The sequence below is a fragment of the Danio rerio genome, chromosome 4 (genome assembly GCF_049306965.1).
Source record: "Danio rerio strain Tuebingen ecotype United States chromosome 4, GRCz12tu, whole genome shotgun sequence".
Taxonomy (NCBI): Eukaryota; Metazoa; Chordata; class Actinopteri; order Cypriniformes; family Danionidae; genus Danio; species Danio rerio.
In genome coordinates this window covers 66936030-66960082 of record NC_133179.1, presented here as the reverse complement: position 1 = coordinate 66960082, position 24053 = coordinate 66936030, and the positions used below count along the sequence as shown (strand labels likewise).

At 35.7% G+C, this 24053-nt stretch overlaps 3 protein-coding genes across 4 annotated transcripts in view; 2 read left to right on the top strand and 1 right to left on the bottom strand.

Moving 5' to 3' along the window:
- si:dkeyp-30d6.2 overlaps positions 1-11141 on the bottom strand; it is a 50251-nt gene extending 39110 nt beyond the window's left edge. The window contains exons 1-7 of one of the 2 annotated variants that reach the window (XR_012401409.1): positions 10184-11141; positions 9656-9850; positions 9437-9564; positions 5821-5930; positions 2287-2477; positions 846-1088; positions 464-744 (exon numbers count right to left, since the gene is read on the bottom strand). Coding sequence is in view for 1 of the 2 variants with exons in the window: in NM_001366379.1 (NP_001353308.1) it covers positions 455-744; positions 846-1088; positions 2287-2477; positions 5821-5930; positions 9437-9564; positions 9656-9830 (1137 nt within the window). In the remaining variant the exon portion in view is untranslated. Of the gene's footprint in view, positions 1-178; positions 745-845; positions 1089-2286; positions 2478-5820; positions 5931-9436; positions 9565-9655; positions 9851-10183 lie in introns of those variants that run through there. The other variant, NM_001366379.1, reaches the window with a different exon arrangement.
- The window catches only part of LOC108182721 (uncharacterized), a 162499-nt gene that overhangs the window by 36503 nt on the left and 101943 nt on the right, over positions 1-24053 (top strand). The gene's annotated exons all lie outside the window — the stretch shown is intronic.
- On the top strand, positions 15877-19837 carry LOC100334716 (guanylate-binding protein 4-like). Its single transcript, XM_073946772.1, has 4 exons — positions 15877-15896; positions 17795-17985; positions 18950-19192; positions 19293-19837. The coding sequence occupies exons 1-4, from the start codon at positions 15877-15879 to the stop codon at positions 19580-19582; spliced, it is 744 nt and encodes a 247-aa protein (XP_073802873.1). The 3' UTR covers positions 19583-19837.

The following is a 24053-nucleotide window of genomic DNA, read 5'->3' as shown; positions in this document are numbered from 1 at the left end:
CTAATCAATGGGTTATTGAAAGTATGCAAGGTTCACTGCATAAATCCTGCAAATACGCCAACCCAGGCTCCTTATTGATGTGTACCGCTGTATACATTTCTGGCTAACATGAAATACGTCCCAGGAGGTATGTTTTTTTGCAGTTTTTGTTTTCACGAATCCACCAGAGGCTGCTGTGTACCTTTTTCAGATCTTAAATTTACTGTTTGCCTGCTTTTCTTGTGTAAATTCACGAGAGGAAAAACCTTCAAATATTGTGATACTATTATACAATTAAAAGTGAGAAAACTATTTACTATAGGGCCTTTTATAATTACTTTTAACTCAAAATGACAACAAAACCATTTCCGCTTTTATAAAACAAGGATCATTCCTTGACCATTCAAAGCAGCCAAAGGTCAGTCTATGCAAGACTAGTTTGTTGGTGAGCCAGGGCATATTGTTTGGTTAAGATCTAGCCTACCTCAAGAACCTTCAGGTGCTTCCCATCAGTGTCCTTGAATGATCGAGCCATGAAGGCTTGCGTAGCCTTGCTGCTGAGGCGTTGGTGCTCTGAGGAGACTTGCTCCAGCTCCAGGGGGAAGGAGCACTTAACCTTCTCCATTCCTCTCTGGTACACCTCCAGACCCTCCTGCGTTGCGGCCACATTCTCAATCTGGGCCATGGCAATCACTGCATTCTCCAGACAAGGCACAGCCCCACTGGAGATTGTGTTCACGTACATCTTTGTTAGATTACCCAGAACTTTCAAAGAAGAAAAGAAATCAAGAACAATGATATGGAAAAGGCACTGAACAAGAGATCACTGTAAACAGGCAAACTCTTCAAATTCCCTTTAAAATCACCTCTGCCAGTGACCGTGTGTCCATCTTTCAATCGCTTCACTTCGCTCTTGTCAAAGACAAACTTACAGAAACGTTTGGTGACCTCCAGGAACTCAGTGGAAAGGTCAGCAGGACTCAAGCTCTCCAGAGTGGACATTTTCTCTGGAGCAGTTGGAAATGGGAAAGTGAAGCATGTCCTGGTGGGAAAGAATTTTTGAATGCACTCCCTGGGAAGGTTGAAGCTTGTTATTTTTTTCGAAGTGCCTAGAACAGATAAACACAAGAGTTTTATCAGTTCTAAAGAATAATGAGGGTCTGTGTATGTTTTGATCATTTATTTTTCAAAATGAAATTAAGCAGAAACAAGAAAATTGCCTCTTTTTTTCAGAACAAACTAAAATCTACATATTTAGATTTTCGTTGTTTGTTTTTTTTCACAGTAGAATAAAGCTAAAAATGCATGCAGAAGTTTTATAAATCTCAATTTTTGTTTGCATGTGCCATTTTAAGTAATTCAGCATATGTTTATTTTTAGGATGGTTTCTAAGTTAAGTTTTATAGAAGCCCCTGGGTTTAATTTTGCTTGAGCAAATAGTAGCGTAGCCTAAATAACATCATACATTTACCGGCAGTCCATATGAGGTTGATCTGCTGCAAATAGTCAAGCATGCTATTTTTCATTTATAACACTGCAACTGACATTGCAGACCGACTGTCTTTAAAATGTTAATTAATTCATTTAAAAAACTTAAAACGGCTGCATAGCAGAATTTAACGGGAAGCAAATTGTATATGTACAAGTGTGCTTCAGAGCAGTTTAAAAGTGAAGGCAAACCAAGGGTTATGTGCTGTGCCAATGTGTTATTACGCTTTGTCCAACATTTATTACTTTAACAAAATTAGGCCAAGCCTACTAAGAAAAACAATGTGTCTAAAAAGCTGTAGCCTTACAATTTGCTGTTACTGCTAAAATAAATTTGATATTTTTCCTTATTTGCCAGCTTAATACTTCTAACCACTGAACTATTAAACGGCTCTGCACTGGTGTTTCGAAAAAAGCCAAAACTTTTCTAATATTTTGTTTTGACATTCAACCACACATCCAAAAACCCAATCAAGAGTTGTTGTTTTTTGTTTCTAAATACTGCAAAGCTGCATTCTATACTATATGCAGTAGCAGATGATTGGTGTTTATCTCTCTGTTTTGTTGTTTTTCTTTGTTTTGTGCAGTATAAGTTGATTTTTTTCCCACTGGCTACATTTTCATGTTATATTGTTTTGTGTGAACACATGACTTATTGAAGTTTTCAATAGATGTGTTTTTGGCTTCTTTATTTTGTATACAAATTTAAACAGTACATTCAAAATTTGGCAGATACAGTCTTATCCAGTATGTGGTATCAGAGTAATGTTGATCTGTTAACAAAGTTGTAAGAGCTCATGAGATTCAGCAGTATATTACCAGGTTTCAGCTTCAGAGCAAACTCTAGATATTCATCCTCTGTGGCATCTTTGCCATCAATCTTTCGCTCGAGGGTGAAGTCCCTCACAGACCAGATGAAACTAGGAAAGAATTTTACAAACTCAGTGGAATCATCAACATCTTCATCTGACGATTTGACCTTGATGCACTCTGTTAGTTCAGTAACATATCTGGCAGATTGTTCAGGTAGAAACATAAAGTGACTGTCCAACCACTCGATAAGCATTCATTAGGGCTGCCCTCAACTAAAGATGTTCTTTATTATTAATAGTGGTAAGTAGTTAAGCCATTACAAAGACTATAGAATACAGAAGATGTGTCACTCATATAGTGTTGAATGAGAAAACATGTAATGGTCAATACGACGTCTAATTTTCCAGAAAGAAAAGTAAGAATTCCAGAAAAACTATCAGCCGTATTGTGATCTCATTCTCTTCAAGTGTGCATGCACAGTATCTTGGGCAAACTGAAAAAAATAGTTATCTTTTTTTAATTTAAATGTAAATAAAATTTAAGAGACAGTTAAATTTTATTGGTGATTCTAAATATGAAAATCAATTGTAAGCTGGTCAAACCATTTGGAAGAATTTGTTGTTTTTCCTATTCCCCACACATCTGAAATCTTGACTAATTTGTAAGATGGCACATCAGATTATCTTGTGGGGCCAGGAGTAACTGCTCTCAGTCAGGGCAGTTAATATTCTGGGCACCAGAATGTGGGAGCAAATATCCTGTCAAGAAAGAGGCTCAATGTTCCAAACTTAGCAATTTTGTTGCTAGATTTAGCAACTTTTCATACTATCCTAGCAACTTTTTAATTTTTTTCAAAAAGCACCTAGCAACAAATTTAGCAATTTTTAACATTAATTTGGCTACTTTTAGCAATTTTTAAAAAGTGACTCAAAAGAGCAGTGGCTGCAGGCTTCAGTCACTAGAGTAAATTGCTAGCTCAGATTGTTTTTCATAACTGTTAATTCACTGATGTTTGTTAACATGTATAAGTGTTGGTAATTTAGGTAGCAATAAATTCCATTAGTGCTATAATTGTTTTCACTTTCACAAACTTGTTAATTTCACAACTTATAAAAAGTAAGTACACAAGCTGCAATTGTTAAAAAATGTAACTGTTTATTATCAGTTATATTTAAAACTAAAAAATTCTTATCAAAAAGTGTTTATATTACTTTTACGAATAATCAACTCTACGTTTTCATACAAATCTGAATGGACATATTTCAAATAATGTTTTTGCTGAGATGGCCAGTCAATTTGAGAAAACAGTAATTGTTTTGTATACTACATAAAGATGTAGGTTTGAGTTGTGATTATGCAATTCTGTCATCATGCAAAGTAATATGTCAATAAGAACATATTTATTGGGACCAGGGCGGGGCCAAGTTGGAGTACTCACTCTGGTCCCCCAGGCTCTGTGATTGGTTGGGGAAATTCCAAATTGCACCAAAAAAAAAACTAATACAATTGGCTTAAGTCTGGCAATGAAAATTTGGAACATTGCAATCTGCAGAACCTGGAAACTTAAAAAGAAAAGAAAAAAGAACCTATTCATTGTGCATCTAGATGTAATGTTTTAATATAATATAATACATGGCGCCTCAGAGAGTAGAGACAGTCTCCAGGAGTAACCTATGTATGTGCGCTTAGAGATGTGTGTGTATGTGGTCCTTTACTGACTCAGTAGGTGCAGAGAATAATGTCAAACAGCCATGTGTGTATGGTTTTTGTCGCAAAATGCGCCTAAAAGTCCTACATGACAACAATAGTTTGATTATGGCGTTTACATGTCGGTACTGCAAAGCAATAATGCCACTAAAATAGGAATACCCCACATGTCTCAGTTCAAATTGTATTCACGACGATTTTGACTTGCTTATGAGATAAGCATATCTAACGTGCTATTTGGATGCAGCAACTTTTGAACTCCCATGAAAAAAGTGGTTTTGTCACACTCACCCAAGCAAACGAGTGATGCACAACACTGAGGCAGCCCGGATTGCCAGGTGTGTGCAAAGCACTTGGGCCCCGTTTAAACTAATGCATTTTAGTTTGAAAACGCATACGTTTTGCTACGGTTACGCCATCCATCCACACTACGCCGGAGTTTTCGAGCACCGAAAATTGAGCGTTTTGAAAATGCTGAAGAGGCCGTTTTCATCCGAAAACGCTGCAGCTCCGTCTTAGTGTGGATGGGGGAAAACGAAGACATCTGAAAACGGAGGCGGGGCTGCCGGCATCCGCCTGTATGATTGGGGCTTTTGCTCAATATTAAGTAGCCTACACACAGTTAAAGTTCTGCATCCTCTCCTTGTAAGTTCAGACTTTGCAAGTTTGATATGGAAAACAGACTCCCGAGAACATGTCAGGTACATTTTCAACGGGAACACTGTACTTTATCACCTCATTCACATCATCCTGGCTACATTGTTTCTAAACAATAAAATAAAAACATGAAGGAACTGCTGTTTTTATTTTGATATTAACAACTTAAAAGACAGCAGAAATGTGGGGGCGTTGTGCAGCATATATGAGCGTCATCTTCACTGTGTGGATATTTATAACAAAACGAAGCCTAACATTGCTGCCTCCTTTCATTTTCATTTAAAATACAAAACATGCCCTCTCTTTTGCTGAATATCAGTTTTAATAATCGATAATGGCCATTACAAAAGTATAACATACAATAAGTTTATACATTATAGGAAATAAAGGCAAGCAATTATTCAATATACACAGTGTACGTGCTTGGATTAATTATTAATTTATCTCTGCGATCAGCCAAAACACGTTACCTGAGAACAAGTAGCCTAATAGATTCAAAAGACCAAAGTCGGGGAATATGTTGTTGGATATAGACAACAAGATGAATTAAATATCACGTTTAGCAAATATAGTGAGATTAGATCCAGCAGGAGATCCTTGATGAACACTCCAACTAGCAGAGCTCTCATCTGGGTAGACAGGCTGCAGCGCTTGCCAGAGAGTGTGTGTGTGGTCACATGATGTGCGTTTTGGTGTAGACGAAGAGCTGTTCAGAAACGCTAGGTGAAAAGCTAGTGTGGACACGGATCGTTTTCATTCCAAAACGCCGTTTTAAAACAAAAATGCACTAGTGTAAACGGGGCCTTGATGTGCAGTTAAAATCCAAACCTGCCTCAAATCTTCAATGCTAATTTCACTCTCACTCTTCATCATAACATCACAACTCACAAGACAACTGTTCACCTCGACAAGATATCTCGTCGTGATTTAGTCTCATGAGATCTTGTAGCCCAACATCTCGTCACACCCCCAGTAACTAAAGCTACAGCTCATAAAATACTTTTTACATCTGAAATTTTCAGTAAAGAAAGTAAATGTAAAGACAATGTGTTTCCTCATAATAACCTTTACTCACATAGGAAAATAAAAATGTAACAAAAAAAAAAGACTAAAAGTAAACTACAAAGTAGTGTTGTATTTGTGTTTCCTTGTGAAGACATGTGTTAAGAAGGATACTGGAGCTCCTCTATGGCCCTGTTGTTGATCGTCCCACGGCTGTTGTAAACCAAAGTGCTGCTCAGGAGCACAGCCAGACAGAAGATGTTGGTGTCATGCTTCGAGTCACCCTGAGAAGGAGAAGCATATTCTTGAACATAGAATAATCTGGAAATACTCTATAGCATTTTTTTTTTACTTTACTTATTAACTTTAACATTAATTGCAGTAAAATTCTTCACACCACAACACCCTGACAGCATCTGACTCCTCGCTGGATCCATTTTCAAATCGACACATCTGTTTCACACCATTAATATAGATCCAGACCGGACTAAAATTACTGAGCTGGAAATACAGAGGCAAAATTAATGTGGGTCATATGGCCAGCAGAGATTAGAAGTAATGAAGTACAAAACTTACTACAGTAAATCTACAGTACTTAAGTAGATTTTTCAGGTATCAGTACTTTACCCCACCATTTGTTTTTTGACAACGTTTTACTTTTACTCCTTACATTTTTACACATATCTGTGCTTTCCACTCACTACAATTTTAAACCACATTCGTAACTTTCATTTTCATGTGTTTAGTGGTGCAATCATGATTAGTTCATGACAAGTTAGTTCATATTAATGAATCAATAGGATGTAACACTCTCACATTTACACACACTAATACACTAGGCCAATTTAGTTTATCTATTCACCCATACAATAAATCTGTAGAATTTAAATTTATTTAAGATCTATTCCCCATGTCTTTTTACTGATATTTACCTAGTGAAACTAAAACTTGTAGTAGTAAAGGGTACTTTATATATATATATACATGTTTTCAGGCCATATTCTTATACTTTTACTTGAGTACAAAAGTCTAGTCAGTACTTTAACTTTTATCAGAGTCGTTTTAAACATGAGTATCTGTACTTCTACTTGGGTAAAGGATGTGTGTACCTTTGCCATCTCAGCTGGCCAGACAGCAAAAACTTTTGGCCCAGATAGTTCAAAATCTTTTTTTACTTATCCAGACCAGCACTGGGCCAACTCCGGGCTAGATGCAGATTCTCTTATGTTGATTTTGATATGTTGAAGTGCGGGTCAGATCTGGTTCAGGTATGTTCATGATCTGGTCTAGTTCTGTGCTAGATCTGAGCCAATACCATGCTGGATCTGATTATATATATATATATATATATATATATATATATATATATATATATATATATATATATATATATATATATATATATATAATTTGCATTTATATTGTATACACATCAAACTCAGAATTTAGTTCCAGCCCTGTTCCTACCGGTTTCAATCAAGCCTGAAGTGATCAATTAATTTGGTTAGCTGTGTTCAATTAGGGTTAAAGCTGAACTATGCATAGCTGTGTCCCTTCAGGAACTGAGTTTGACACCTCTGCCTTAAGCTATAAACACACAAAAAGGTTGAAAGTACTGCTATGTACATTTAAACAAGTACTGTGCCAAATAAAATATCACCTGGGAATCTAATGTTAGAGCTTACACAACAGCCTTTAGTTAACTGTAAACATTCAAAAAGTATAAATAAATAAAATAAATTTAAACATTTGAGTATTTTTGATCAAATGTTCCTTAACGCTGAGTGAAGTTTATTTATAAAATAATCTTGAGAGGATAACTGGCTTATGATTGACCACAGCTGGTCCCGCATTAGCTATCACATAATTTACCAATCAGATGAATCCAAACACACATAAACAGCTGAATTTTCCTTACCTTAGCCATCTTCATCTCGAAGAATCCCCCTGTACACTCTAATTTCTTTTCCTCTTTCCTAGCATAATACAGGGGAGTTCTCAAGACCTTCCTGAGCTTAGACTCCCCTCACCTGATGAAACAGGTGGGAGCCCTGGGCTCAAAAATCTTAAAAGCTTGGTGCTCTCTCCTATAACAGCATGCCAAACATGCATTTACTTATCAATAATCAGCTAAGTGTGAACTCTTGAAACTACTTTCAAGAGTGGGGTACCTCAAGGCTCTGTTCTTGGGCCACTTCTCTTCTCCATCTACACATCATCTCTAGGACTCCATCTCTAGGACTCCATCTCTAGGACTCCATCTCCATCTACACATCATCTCTAGGACCAGTCATCCAGAGACATGGATTCTCCTACCACTGCTATGCTGATGATCCCTCGGTTCCAGCTCGTATCTCAGCCTGCCTGTTGGATATTTCACACTGGATGAAAGATCATCATCTTCAGCTGAACCTTGCAAAAACGGAAATGCTTGTAGTTTCTGCCAACTCGACTCTACACCATAACTTTTCAATCCAGATGGATGAGGCAACCATTACTGCATCCAAAATGGTGAAAAGCCTTGGAGTAACGATTGATGACCAACTAAACTTCTCTGACCACATTTCTAGAACTGCTCGATCGTGCAGATTTGCACTCTATAACATCAGAAAGATCCGACCCTTCTTATCTGAACATGCAGCTCAACTCCTTGTTCAAGCTCTTGTTCTCTCCAAACTGGATTACTGCAACTCTCTACTAGCTGGGCTTCCAGCTAACTCTATCAAGCCTCTTCAGCTGCTCCAGAATGCAGCAGCACGAGTGGTCTTCAATGAACCTAAACGAGCACATGTCACTCCGCTGCTAGTCCGTTTGCACTGGCTGCCAGTTGCTGCTCGCATCAAATTCAAAGCTCTGATGTTTGCCTACAAAGTGACCTCTGGCCTTGCTCCTTCTTATCTGCTCTCACTTCTGCAGATCTATGTGCCCTCCAGAAACTTGCGTTCTGTGAATGAACGTCGCCTCATGGTTCCATCCCAAAGAGGGAAGAAATCACTTTCGCGAACGCTCACGCTCAATCTGCCCAGTTGGTGGAATGAACTCCCTAACTGCATCAGAACAGCAGAGTCACTCGCTACTTTCAAGAAACGACTAAAAACTCAACTATTTAGTCTCCACTTCACTTCCTAATCTGCAATTGCCTCTTTGAATATCACACTAACTGTACAAAAAAAAAATAAATAAATAAAAAAAACTAATACTACTAATACTTCCCTTCTTAGACTTTACAGACCTGAAACTTGCCTATAGTACTTATTCATTGTTGCTCTTAGTTGTGTAAATTGCTTCCTTGTCCTCATTTGTAAGTCGCTTTGGATAAAAGCGTCTGCTAAATGACTAAATGTAAATGTAAATGTACTTAATGTGCTTACATAATGTTTAGCAAGCTTAAAGTGTTGCTTCACAATAAGAATCTGAATAATTATCACCAAAAACTAATGCAGCAGCAGTTAATTTCAAAAACCAAAATAATTCAAATGAAATCCAAATTCACTAACAATAAAGTCACATATTCTATTTACCAATAAAATCTCTATATTTTAGATCTTGTTGGTTTTTTACCAAGAAGAATGAGGGGTTAGTGACACAATTGGGAATAGGATGCAATAAATGTCTTGTGTCATTTGTAAATTTATAATACAGTTTTCATCAAACCAACTGGATACAACTAGACTATTATTATTAAACTACTTGACTATTATACATCTATTTGTTCTTAACTCATGCTGGGTTCTGGTACTAACTGCTCCAATACTGTTCTTAGATAGTAGTAATTCAGGGGTTACTTTACCTTTTCCACATCTCCGAGTCCCTCAGTGTCCAGCAGCACGAGAGTGGTTCCTGTTTTAGTGGGATGGGGCACACACCACATCCAGATGCCCTTTGTCTTGGATTCAATAGTGCCGCCCAGAGCAAATCCTAAAGGATAACACATGTCAGAAACTCACACAATGGCTTACAGGTAGCTTTGATCTGCTTGACATGTGGACGCTGTTTGTGAATGTCTAACCTGTTTGTTTCCCAGCCAGGTGGTTCATTAGGTAGGACTTCCCGGTGCGGTAGAGACCCACCACGGCCACCACCACCACCGGCTGCTGGATCTGCTGCAAGACCTGCAGTGCCGCCGGCTGCACATACAGCTTCCCATCTGAGTCTGTGTTGATCAGGCACACTGGTTTGTCCATGCTTACTTAAAACACTGGAGCTGTCCAACCCATAAACACACGTAACTGAAGAGATCTGAGGAGCTGCAGTGTGCCAGAAGTCAAACACCTCAGTAATGCCACTGCAGTCAGCAGTCACAAATTACCCAGATCATGAGCATTTCCTTTATAACTTCACAGCTGATTGTGTGTGTAAAAGAGTTTCTCAACACACATAAACACGTTAAGAAGAAAAGCCCCAGAAAATACTTGCATTACACATATAATAATCTATAGATAAACTGAGGTTAACAGCAAACACTAGAAATTGGACTCTCCATTTTAAAGAGCAGTACAAAATGTAGTAATACACTGAAAGAATGTATATTTCTTACCCTTTTGCTTAAGTTATCCGTCTAGCTTCGAGATGAGTTGCTTGCAAGCAAAAACTTCCAATATTGTAGCTTATTTTTAATACATAACTTTAATGCCTATTGGTCTAGATTGAGTTGGGGATTTTTCTTTAGATATCTTTGCTTTTTCTTTCCTGTTCTTCCTCCTCCTGTAATCATTTGAGCAGCAGACTAACTCTGACTTTCACTTTTGAAATCAGCAGCTGCATACTGTAAAACACATGACAGCAGATACAAAAGACTGGATTATCTGCATGCCAAACAATCACATAACAAGTCAAATACATCATCTTGGTTTTGGTGCCATTACTGCACAGATTGAAATCTTTTTTTTGTTGAACTTGGGTATGATACACAGTGTACATTATGAACAAGGAATGTGAAATAGCATAACCCTAGAATTATCAAAATTTTTACTGTTCACCTCAGACCATTTTTCCCCCCCAAATTAATCGACTGGAAAATTCCTTCTTATCTTGAGGAATTTCGTCTGCTCAAAATTCCTATATGTGCCTGACACTGTCAAGGAGAAAAGTCAAGTTCTAGGGAAATCTTTTATTCGTAAACTGTATTGTGTAATTGAAGAGTTCAGGTGCCGTTATTTTATTCCACCTGGATGCTTTGAGGATAAACATGAGACCAAGACCAAGCTGTCATTCATTCATATGGTGAGAATGAATGAATGACAGCTTCTAAAATTGCCTGAGAGGCATCCCTTTTTTGCCCAGTAGGCCTACCTTGTGTTTTATTTGCTAATTTAAGCTATTTTTTAAAAAAGATAAATATAATATATAAAACTATACATTTTTACATTACCTCATAATACCTATACAACTGATAAGCTTTTTTATATTATTGGACTATGCACATATATTGATGTTCCATAATGTTTTACACTACATTATTTTAATCTACCAAGCTTAGCTTACAATTTTACATTGCTCTACTGACATTAAATCCAAATCCCAAACATCAGAAATGAAAACAGATTGTTAAGATTTAATTAATGTCAGTTTTAATGTTTTTAATTAATGCACTTACTTGACATATTTCATTGATTCATGTTCCTTCTGCTTTTTTCCGCTGGTTTATCACAGTGGAATGAACCACCACTTACTTGACAGATTTATATATTAAAAATTTCAGGTGGTTTGTGTAATGTGTTTTATGTTTGGTAAAATAATTTCTAATTGCATTTTTAGTAATTTTTAACTAATAACAATATCTTGTCCCTATAGGTGAATTTAGAGGGTTTCGCATAAAAAGCAGGGATTTAGCTGGTGTTGATGCAAAAGAAAATTTACTTTGTTAAACACCAAAGCATTGTCTAAAGTGACATTTTTTGGGGGGGAAATGTTATTTTATTTACTAGCTAATAACCTCATAATTACATACAAAAAAATGAAACTTCTAAACCTAATTATGGGAGCCTGACACAAAATGTTTATTTACAAGATAAGATTTAGAGGGTTTTGCATCTGAACTCTTCAATTCATATATTCATTCATTTGCTTTTCGGCTTAGTCCCCTTATTAATTAGGAGTCGCCACAGCGGAATAAACTGCCAAGTTATTTAGCATATCTTTTGCGCAGCAGATACCCTTCCAGCCGCAACCCATCACTGGGAAACACCCATATACTCGTGCATTCACACTTATACACTATGACCAATTTAGCTTATTCAACTCATATAGAGCATGACTTTGGACTGTGGGGGAAACCAGAGCCCCTAGAGGGAACCAATGCCAACACTGGGAGAACATGCAAACTCCACAGAGAAATGCCAACTGACTCTGTCAAGGCTCAAAGCAGTGACCTTCTTGCTGTAAGGCAATTGTGCTACCCATTGTGCCACTGTGCCTCATTGTGTAATTTAATTCATTCATATTTCTTTAGCACTTTTTTTTAAAATGAAGATTGTCTTTAACATCTTTAATACACTCAGTTAGCTCAGACAGTTGAGACGTCTAATCTGAAATGATATTTGAGGCACCCCATACTTTACCTGACTTGTGAACACTGTTCATTTATATTTACAAACTGATAACGGTCAATTATGTATGACTTAAACCATTGTAAAGCTTGTCTCTAAAGACCTATAAAATTCAAGCGATCTATGAGAATATAATGATCGATAGTGGTGAATAAAGCACTGAGGTCAAGTAAAACTAGTAATGAGATGCGGCCTCTGTTAGCCGCTAAGAGTAAATCATTGGTTATTTATTTATTTATATATTGGTTTCTGTACTGTGATAAGGCCTAAAACCTGACTGAAACGTTTGAAAAAACACTGTTCATCAAGTTGTGGTTTCTTAATAATAGGCTTACTAATTTCTAGCTTGAAAGATTTGGAACATGGCCTAAAGATAAAGAAGAGTTTATAAGGTTAAGAAGAGGTTCTCCTTCTACAGGTAGCAACTCTTTCTTTAATTTTGTTGGATGGGTCTAACATACATGTAGCTGGTTTAGACATATTTAAAAGTTTATTTAGCTCTTCCTGATCTATGGTTTTGTAGCACTGTAGATTCAGTGGATTGTTTAATGAATCTGAAGTATAAGGTGGTGCAGAAAGTTTTACATCTATTTTATGTCTGAAACTTCTATTTTATCACTGAAAAGAATCATGAAGTCATCACTACAAATTTGCATTGGAACATTTTGTTCAGATGACCATTGATTATTTGTTTAAAAAATAGCATTTTTAATTTTGCATTAGACAGTGATGAACAGTATGTGCCCAGGCAAATGTAACATAGACAATGAGGCACAGCATGTGCCAAAACAAGTCAAAGGTGAAATGTAGTTTGTGATGTTCTGAAGAACAATTAGGCTCTCATTCTTCAATTTCATTGAAGTGGAAAAGGAAATTTCTAGTTTTTCAAGTTACATAAATGCCTCTTCAAAACCAACCACAAACAATGCACTGACATAGATTCAAACACTTACTCCATTGTCTATAAAACTTGCTGTGAATTAAAAAATTAAATATTAAATACATAAAATAAATTCATTCATGAACATTTGGCTTAATTTCCCATACACCGTTGTTCACCTATAGCATGGGTCTCAGACCAACAACCTTCTTGCCTTTCTGTACGAAATCTGTTTGTTCTCCATGTTTGTGTGGGTTTCCTCCTGGTGCTCCAGTTTCTCCAACAATCCAAAGACATGTAGTATAGGTAAACTGGACAAATTAATCTGGGCACAACGTGTGTGAATAGTAAAGCGTGTGGGATGTTTGTGCTGTGGTGACCCCGATAAAGGGAAGTCATCATTAAACATTTAAAGTAAAGACCTTGATTTGAAAAGCTTCATTTCTTCCATCACTACTTACAATCATTGAGACACCGTATTGCTTTATAACATATTTATATATATATATATATATATATATATATATATATAGAGAGAGAGAGAGAGAGAGAGAGAGAGAGAGAGAGAAAGAGAGAGAGAGAATATTTTAATTCACAGCAGGTTTTTAGACAATGGAGTTACTCTCAGGGCATTTTTTCAGATGATTTACTTCAAGTGAATTCAAGACTGAAATTTAAATCATTCCTCAGAATATCATACCTCATAAACTACAATTCATTTTTGACTTGTGTTGGCGCATACTGTGCATCACTGTCTAATGAGTCAGTGCATCACTGTCTAATGCATCATGCCACCTGTCTCAACTTTTTGCCATTAGAGTCTAATGAGTCAGTAAATGCAAAACAGTCAACCAATAATAAAATATGCAAATATGCAAAACTCAGTTGTCTAGTTTTTAGCTACAACTCAGTTGTCTAGTTTTTAGCTTTTAGCTACAAGTCATGTTCTGATCCACCAGAATATGTGCACATACATGGTAAAATTTCCCCAATTTTCTCAATCGCAATTGTAAGAATACATTGGGCTCTGGGGTATAGAAAAAAAAAACATTAGCTATAAATTACATTTCACTTTAGATTGGTTTCAATTAGTCAACACTAATGTTCCATTGTTCAATATTCTTAATGTCATTTTTATAAAATGAACAAATGAAGCATTCATAAAAAAAAGTTTGCTTTCTAACCATTTCAGTTAGAAACATATTTGAGTGTATATACTTGAGATGGGTACAGTACTTCACAACAATGGACATTAATTTGAGCCTGACTATTCTAATATACTGCATTTGCATCCAATCCCTTGTCCTTATGTCCCTTCAATCGCAACAACAACACACACTAAAATGTTAAGAGGAATAAAACGCACTGACCCTGTGGTAAACCACTTCTCTCATCTGAACATGTGGCACTATATAAAGTAATAGTTTACTATTTATTAATTATTTACTCACTCCTTACTTAATTCAAACCTTTATGAGTTTCTTTCTTCTGTTGAACACATAATAAAGCTGGAGTCCTGTAACCATTAACTTCCGAAGTATTTGCTTTTTTAACAGAAGTCAATAATTACAGGTTTTCAGCTTTCTTTAAAAGTGATTTTTGGTATGTTCTAGATGAAAAACTCAAATAGGTTTGTAACCCCATTCCATTGAAGGAGAGTAAATTTAAATATTTCTATGAACAATCCAAATAAGAATGTGTAGAAAATACTTGATGGCTTGTAATGGCATGTAAAAGTAAAAATGAAACAAATAAAAAAATACAGAATTAAAACTAAGAACATTACACAGTCAGATGTAAAACAGCAAGCCATCAACATAGCTAGACTTCTTAGAACAAGATATTTTTATTAAAGGCACCCCTCAGCACTCTTTCACTTTGAGAATTCAAAGTTGTTCAAGTAACTTTTTTAAATAAAGCTCACATTTTCCATGTAGTTTCAGTCATTCAGATCATTAAGGAATTTCAGGAAATCAGATGCAAGAATTTTCTTTTCTTACTTAGAGGAATGTGGTGATGTTTTGTCCCTTTCATCACAGCCTTTGACCCTTGAGATTTGTTCTGAAGAAAACTTTGTAAGAAATACTTTTAGCTTCAGAAGTAATGCACCTAATAAAACTGACTAAGTGACATGCATGCTGTTTTAGATTTGTGTTTTGTGCTTTTCTAACTGGATAAAACATCAATGAATGTCTGTCATGTTTTTGACAAAATTATTACAATTTACACTGTAAAAAATTGCTGTTAAAAAACTGTCAGATTCTACGGTAAAATAATGTTTTTTCACTAAAACAGTAATATTCTGTTAAAAACAGTGCTTTCTGGGTAACATTTTTGTTTTCGAGAAAGTAACCAACTGCAGAAAACTGTGAGCTAACAGAGTTCAGATTCGATGTTTTGAAGTCTGTGTTTGAAATCACACTTTGTGTCCTTGTTTACTATTTCATAAACTAGTTAACTAATATAGTTCACCTGACAGTTTTAATGAACACTAATGAGTGAATTCAGACACTGATGAACACCTGCTGTTAATATTTACAATTACTGAAGAAAATAAACAAGAAACACAAACAGTGACTTGAGTTACAACATTAAATAAAATAAAATAAAATAAAACAGCTTCAGTCTCAGCAGAGGATCATCAAACAACTCCACAAACAACAGCAGACACACACTTATTACTGACTGATTTGACTTCCATACTATTCTCATTGAGATCCAACAGAAATTAAGGTGTTTTTTGTGTCACCGTAATGGAGTGAGGGGCTGATTTAGTTGGGTTCTTCACCCTTGAACTCATTTATGAAGACTTTCCATCTGCTGTAATACAGAGTTTACAAATTGGTTGTACTATAGCAATAAAGTTGGGAAGTCAATAAATAGAGAAATCTATTAGTCTGTAATTAGTTCTGATAAATGTTTTGGTTTAAATCTGGATGAAGGGCCACATGCAATAGATTTTATGCTTAGTTGCAAGTATTAATTTAATTAATGAGAAGTGGAAATAGAAAAGATACCTCCGTAATTACTTAACAGTTAAGAAATAACATACAAAAACAGTTCAGTTATGACAAATACACACTCAGACCTCATGAATCAGACCTTGTATCTCAACAATGGTAACATCTCAAATGTTTCATGCTGCAATGCATGCTGGGAGGGGCACAGTACAAATATCCCAGCATGCATTGCGGTATAAATAAATGTTGTATAATGGTCTCACAGTTTCTTTATTTGTGTTTGATTCTGCTGTTGTTTATGTTTAGACTTTCAGTTGCCTGTTTGTGAGTTAAACTGTTAATTTTGTTAGTTGTCACCATTATTGAGGTTCAGATGCTGATTATTGATGTCTCTTTGAGTGCGATTTACACCATAGAGCAGTGTTACTGTCCAAGATATTCTTAAAAACTTCCAGAAATCATTGCCATATATAGACATATAATGTAAAACAATAGATTTAACATTGAATAGGAGCAGTAAATTTGATTATACTAAATGAGAACAGACTCTGCCATTTAATAGCATCATGAACATCACCAGATCTTATTTAGGTTTTTGGCTGGCTTGCCTCAACAAAGGAGCTTTTTAAACAAAGTTCTTAACAATTGCAGCAGCCAAGATATATAAATGTTAAAAATGACAGGGCTAAGAGCCCAACTAAAGCAAACTCTGTTCTCCATGATGGTGACGTAAAACTTTCACCTTTTCTCAAGAAGAACTTTAGTAGATGTTATACAAAAATACATGTATTAAGTAATAAGTGTAGCTGGTGATGATGTTTGTAGAGTTGTTTAATCATCCCCTGATCATTTAAATGATTTAATTATTTGTTGTTCTTCAGGTTATTTCATTATAAAGCTGTGACTAAAGTTTTGTATGTTCTGTTCTTGTTTTTTCCCTTCAGTATTTCTTCATTTGTTCATTGTTAATCCTCAATTATCATTTAATTAGTCAGTTAATTAATTAATTTACATCAGCTTTGCTACATGTTTCTTGAACACTCAGTAGTGTGGACACTTCAATTAAAACTGAAGTATATGCTCTGGGGTTTAAAGGGTTAAAGGTGTGAGAGGTAAAAACACAGTGTAAAAATGTATTTTAACAGTAATATACTGTTAATTTACACTACGGAAATAGACTGTAAAAAAACAGTATATTGCTGGCAACCACAGCTGCCAGTAGATTACCGTTAAATCAAGGAAAAAACAGTATTTTACTGTAAAACCTGAAGCTAATTTCTTCTGTCTGTCACCGTTGTGGAGGAGAGTAGAGCCAGTGTATGAGTTAAAGATGAACAATGAACTGCTGATGTTATTCTGCATGGTTTTTTTTCTATTTAAAGATAGCGGCTGTTTAGTTGCTGATGCAGTCAGAATCTCTCTGGTGATTCCAGATTTACATGTATGTGTGCTGTTGTGAAAAATAAGACATTAGAGTTAAACCGAACTTTTCTAATTAACTAAAATAAGTTATTGTTATAAGTATACTTCTAAGCATGTATAGCACATTACTTCATAAACTCATTCAGCAATTGGCCAAGTTGAGGCAGTTGCTTTCAGTGAGCAAAATGAGTTCACTTGAGTATTGTGTAAATCAATGTAGTCCATGTATTTTTACAGCAACATTCTGTAAAATAACAGTACAATGCTGGCAACTGCAGCTGCCAGTATTTTACTGTTTTTTAACGGGACAATTTTTAACAGTGTGAACAATCTGCCAGATATGTTACTGAACTAACAGAGTGCATCAAGGTCAAATCGTCAGATGAAGATGTTGATGATTCCACTGAGTTTGTAAAGTTCTTTCCTAGTTTCATCTGGTCTGTGAGGGACTTCACCCTCGAGCGAAAGATTGATGGCAAAGATGCCACAGAGGATGAATATCTAGAGTTTGCTCTGAAGCTGAAACCTGGTAATATAATGCAGAATCTCCACATTCACGATGACAATATGTCACCTTGGAATGATAAGGTTCTATCTGCGTTCTGAACAATTTAGAGATATTGAGCTTCAAAGTTTTTGCATTCCATATCAAACAGTATGTCTGTAACATTTTATTTTTATAAAAAGTCTTAAAATGTAAACAACTTAACATCCCATAATGTAAATAAGTTGACATTTGATAAGAATATGTCAATAACTCAATTTTGACAAAAATATCAAATAGAACCTTATAATTTTAATGTGACAAATAAGCTTTTTACAAGAGCTCTTACAACTTTAATATTTTGTTAACAGATCTACATTACTCTAATACCACATATTGGATAAGATTGTAGCTGCCTAATTTTGAATATATTAGATAATTTGGTCCCACTTTATATTAAGTGGCCTTAACTAATATGTACTTAAATAGTTTGTTACAATGTACTTATTGTGTAAATACATGTATTTACTGTGTACTTAAGCTTGATTAAATACATGTATGTAATTACATCTGTAATTAACTTTTGTAATTACATTTGTAAATACACTGTTGACCATCCCTTACACCTTAACCCACCCTTAAACCTACCAATGCCACCAAACCTGTCCATAACCCAACCTCTATCCCAACTCGAAAGCACCACAAGTGTTCTCAAATACATTATAAACACAGTAAGTACATTGTATTTATTTTGTGACGTCAGTGCATAGTAGTTAAGGACACTTAATATAAAGTTTGACCGATAATTTTGTTTTCAATTACTTCAACCTAAAAAAGAAAGTTATCTGTCAAGTTGGTTGAATAGGATAAGAACTGTTTTATTCTATTCTAATAATGTATGCATACTGTGAAGCTGAACCAGCTATACTCTTCTCAAAGAACAAAAACTCATATTAAACTTCATTATTCTTTAGAATTGTGAGGAAAAAAATGTGTTCGTTTGTTCTAGGCACTTCGAAAAAAATAACAAGCTTCAACCTTCCCAGGGAGTGCATCCAAAAATTCTTTCCCTCCAGGACATGCTTCACTTTCCCATTTCCAACTGCTCCGGAGAAAATGTCCACTCTGGAGAGCTTGAGTCCTGCTGACCTTTCCACTGAGTTTCTGGAGGTCACCAAACGTTTCTGTAAGTTTGTCTTTGACAAGAGCGAAGTGAAGCGACTAAAAGATGGACACACGGTCACTGGCAGAGGTGATTCTAAAGGGAATTCAAAGAGTTTGCCTGTTTACAGTGATCTCTTGTTCAGAGCTTTTCTATAACATTGTGGTTGATTTGTTTTCTTCTTTGAAAGTTCTGGGTAGTCTTACAAAGATGTACGTGAACACCATCTCCAGTGGGGCTGTGCCTTGTCTGGAGAACGCAGTGATTGCCATGGCCCAGATTGAGAATGAGGCCGCAACGCAGGAGGGTCTGGAGGTGTACCAGAGAGGAATGGAGAAGCTAAAAAGCTCCTTCCCCCTGGAGCTGGAGCAGGTCTCTTCAGAGCACCAACGCCTCAGCAGCATGGCTACACAAGCCTTCATGGCTCGATCATTCAAGGACACTGATGGGAAGCACCTGAAGGTTCTTGAGGTAAACTAGATCTTAACCAAACAATATGACCTGGCTCACCAACAAACTAGTCTTGCATAGACAGATTTCAACATGACAGCTGAAGGTCTGGGAAATTTGGATACTTTGAATGGTCAGGGGCCACACTTGAAGCTATATGACTGACAGGTTAACCAACAAATCATGTTTTATTGTTGTGTTGCATCATGTTAAAGATTTTGGAAAGCCTAGTATGCAACTAGTGCATCATTCATTCACAGTTCTCTTAAGTTTATAACAACTGTACACTGTTAAAAATTGTCCCGTTAAAAAACAGTAAAATACTGGCAGCTGCAGTTGCCAGCAATGTACTGTTATTTTACAGTATGTTGCTGTAAAAATACATGGACTACATTGATTTACACGATACTCAAGTGAACTTTGCTCACTGAAAGCAACTGCCTCAACTTAGTCAACTGCTGAATGAGTTTATGAAGTAATGTGCTATATATGCTTAGAAGCATATTTATAATGATAACTTATTTTAGTTAATTAGAAAAGTTCGGTTTATTTTTCACAACAGCACACATACATGTAAATCTGGAATCACCAGAGAGATTCTGACTGCATCAGCAACTAAACAGCCGCTATCTTTAAATAGAGAAACATGCAGAATAACATCAGCAGTTCATTGTTCATCTTTAACTCATACACTGGCTCTACTCTCCTCCACAACGGTGACATACAGAAGAAATTAGCTTCCGGTTTTACAGTAAAATACTGTTTTTTCCTTGATTTAACAGTAATCTACTGGCAGCTGTGGTTGCCAGCAATATACTGTTTTTTTACAGTCTACTTCCGTTGTGTAAATTAACAGTATATTACTGTTAAAATACATTTTTACACTGTGTTTTTACCTCTCACAGCTTTAACCCTTTAAACCCCAGAGCATATACTTCCGTTTTTATTGAAGTGTCCACACTACTGAGTGTTCAAGAAACATGGAGCAAAGCTGAAGTAAATTCATTAATTAACTGACTAATTAAATGATAATTGAGGATTAACAATGAACAAATGAAGAAATACTGAAGGGAAAAAACAAGAACAGAACATACAAAACTTTAGTCACAGCTTTATAATGAAATAACCTGAAGAACAACAAATGATTAAATCATTTAAATGATCAGCGGATGATTAAACAACTCTACAAACATCATTACCAGCTACACTTATTACTTAATACATGTATTTTTGTATAACATTTACTAAAGTTCTTCTTGAGAAAAAGTTAAAGTTTTACGTCACCATCATGGAGAACAGAGTTTGCTTTAGTTGGGCTCTTAGCCCTGTCATTTTTAACATTTATATATCTTGGCTGCTGCAATTGTTAAGAACTTTGTTTAAAAAGCTCCTTTGTTGAGGCAAGCCAGCCAAAAACCTAAATAAGATCTGGTGATGTTCATGTTGCTATTAAATGGCAGAGTCTGTTCTCATTTAGTATAATCAAATTTACTGCTCCTATTCAATGTTAAATCTATTGTTTTACATTATATGTCTATATATGGCAATGATTTCTGGAAGTTTTTAAGAATATCTTGGACAGTAACACTGCTCTATGGTGTAAATCGCACTCAAACAGACATCCATAATTAGCGTATGAACCTCAATATTGGTGACGACTTACAAAATTAACAGTTTAACTCACAAACAGGCAACTGAAAGCCTAAACATAAACAACAGCAGAATCAAACACAAATAAAGAAAACTATTAGACCATTATACAACATTTATTTATACCGCAATGCATTGCAGCATGAAACATTTGAGATGTTACCATTGTTGAGATACAAGGTCAGATTCATAAGGTCTGAGTGTGTATTTGTCATAACTGAACTGTTTTTGTATGTTATTTCTTAACTGTTAAGTAATTACGGAGGTAACTTTTCTGTTTTCACTTCTCATTAATTAAATTAATACCTGCAATTAAGCATAAAATCTATTGCATGAGGCCATTCATCCAGATTTATAACAAAACATTTATCAGAACTAATTTCAGACAAATAGATTTCTCTATTTATTGACTTCCCAACTTTATTGCTATAGTACAAACATTTTGTAAACTCTGTATTACAGCAGTTGGAAAGTCTTCTTAAATAAGTTCAAGGGTGAAGAGCCCAACTAAATCAGCCCCTCACTCCATTACGGTGACACAAAAAACACCTAAATTTCTGTTGGATCTCAATGAGAATAGTATGGAAGTCAAATCAGTCAGTAATAAGTGTGTCTGCTGTTGTTTGTGGAGTTGTTTAATGATCCTCTGCTGAGACTGAAGCTATTTTATTTTATTTTATTTTATTTAATGTTGTAACTCAAGTCACTGTTTGTGTTTCTTGTTTCTTTTCTTCAGTAATTGTGATTATTAACAGCAGGTGTTCATCAGTGTCTGAATTCACTCATTAGTGTTCATTAAAACTGTCAGGTGAACTATATTAGTTAACTAGTGTATGAAATAGTGAACAAGGACACAAAGTGTGATTTCAAACAAAGACTTCAAAACATCGAATCTGAACTCTGTTAGCTCACAGTTTTCTGCAGTTGGTTACTTTCTCGAAAACAAAAATGATACCTAGAAAGCACTGTTTTTAACAGAATATTACTGTTTTAGTGAAAAAACATTATTTTACCATAGAATCTGACCGTTTTTTAACAGCAATTTTTTACAGTGCAGCATGTTTGTTTCTGTGTGTCTGTTATGCGTCTTGTGTGTCTGTTATGCAAACCCGTGCGACACCTCTGCCAAACAGATTTCCTCAGCGCAGCTTGAAGCGCCTACAGGTCTCTGCGATAAGGTTATAGCCGTTGTAATAAACACAGTAGTGATCCGGACAGATCTGTGAAGACGAACAGCGGGTGGTTCCGCTAAGACTGTTTGATGCTGATAAACACGCAAGCGCCACGGTTCTCTGAGCACAAACATAGACCTCTAGCGCCATCTAGTGGATACTCGACAAATATATATTCATATTATTCTATCCTATTTTCACCCAATTAAATGAAATATATTTGACCTAATCTGAACGTCTGTATTACGTCAACGTACAAGCAATAGTCTAGGAGACCATATTAGTTACAATTATCATATTCCATGTTTTATCCAAACACATCTGATATTTTAATTTAAATAACCACCTATTTATAACACCATTAAAACAGTAATATTACAGGTTAAAATGTTTCCGGATGCTTATTTATAGATTATCCGACTACAATAATAGATAATAACAATGTTTTTGTTTTTTATTCATATGTAACAGAAATTAGCTCATTTTATGAATATTAATAATCAACAATAACGGTTTATTCCTAATTATTAATATTCCGGCTTAAGCTTCAGTCAATTTGGTCAAACAAACATATAATTGTATTTGATCCTGCCCGCGCGACCGAGCGGATTCTCAGATTATGAATATTAATTATCAACAATAACGAATTATTTTTAATCATTAATATTCCGGATCAATTTATTGTTAACTTGACCAAACAAACACAACTAGAGCTGCCGCTCTCCCGAGCGGCCACGGTAATGATCTATTTATTTAGAAAAAGGGAATTTAATTGCTACTTCTTGTGAAGTAGATTAATCATTTATAAGTTTTAATCAACTTATAATATCTAGGCAGGGGAATCTTTTTCCCGTGAGGCAAACATTACAATTCATTTGATTATAATAGGATTTACTGACTAGTCAGACAGATAACGAACAAACGCACAAACATAACATTAAACATAGAACAAAGGTAAAACACGTGGAGATATCGGGTCTATAGAACGTGTAACGTGTAGAAATAGTAAAGCGAGGAAATAGAGATTTCAGATAAAAGAGTGACAAAACTTTCAGTTCCACACGCACCATTAATGCCTAGTTCAGACTGCGTGATTTTAACCCCGATTAAATTAAACCCGTTACCGACCGCTCCCGCGATTTATTCGGAAATTTATTCCCGCGCCGCAGAAATCTGGTCGGGTCCTGCGGCGCCCTCGGGACAGCCGCGGAAATGCAGACCTCTACCGGAAAATAAGAAAGCGTGGCAGGAAAAGTCCATGCGGCTTAGAAAGTACTTAGGTTAGACTTAGACTACTCTGCCGGATGTTTGGGGAGAAGTCTGGTTATACCTGCGGGTCACGTGACAACCCGTTCAGCATTCTGACCAATGATTTCAGGGGAAAGTTTGAGCGCGAATCCTTCCTTTGTCTCGAGGCTACTCGTATGCAAATTTGAGTGTCTGCCCAAAGCATGCGGACAGGCATTTAATACAGGGATTTAAAGAATAAAGCAATGCTAAATATGATCTTGCTCTATGCATCATATATTGTAAAATGTCAGCAGAAACCCATCTGTACCAAACATGGGGGGTTTGTAACATATACAATTGTAATCATGTTTAGCTATCTGCACACTACTGATTATTTATAGCAACCTGCACATATATTCATATATTGTAAATCTGTTCATAGCTTATCC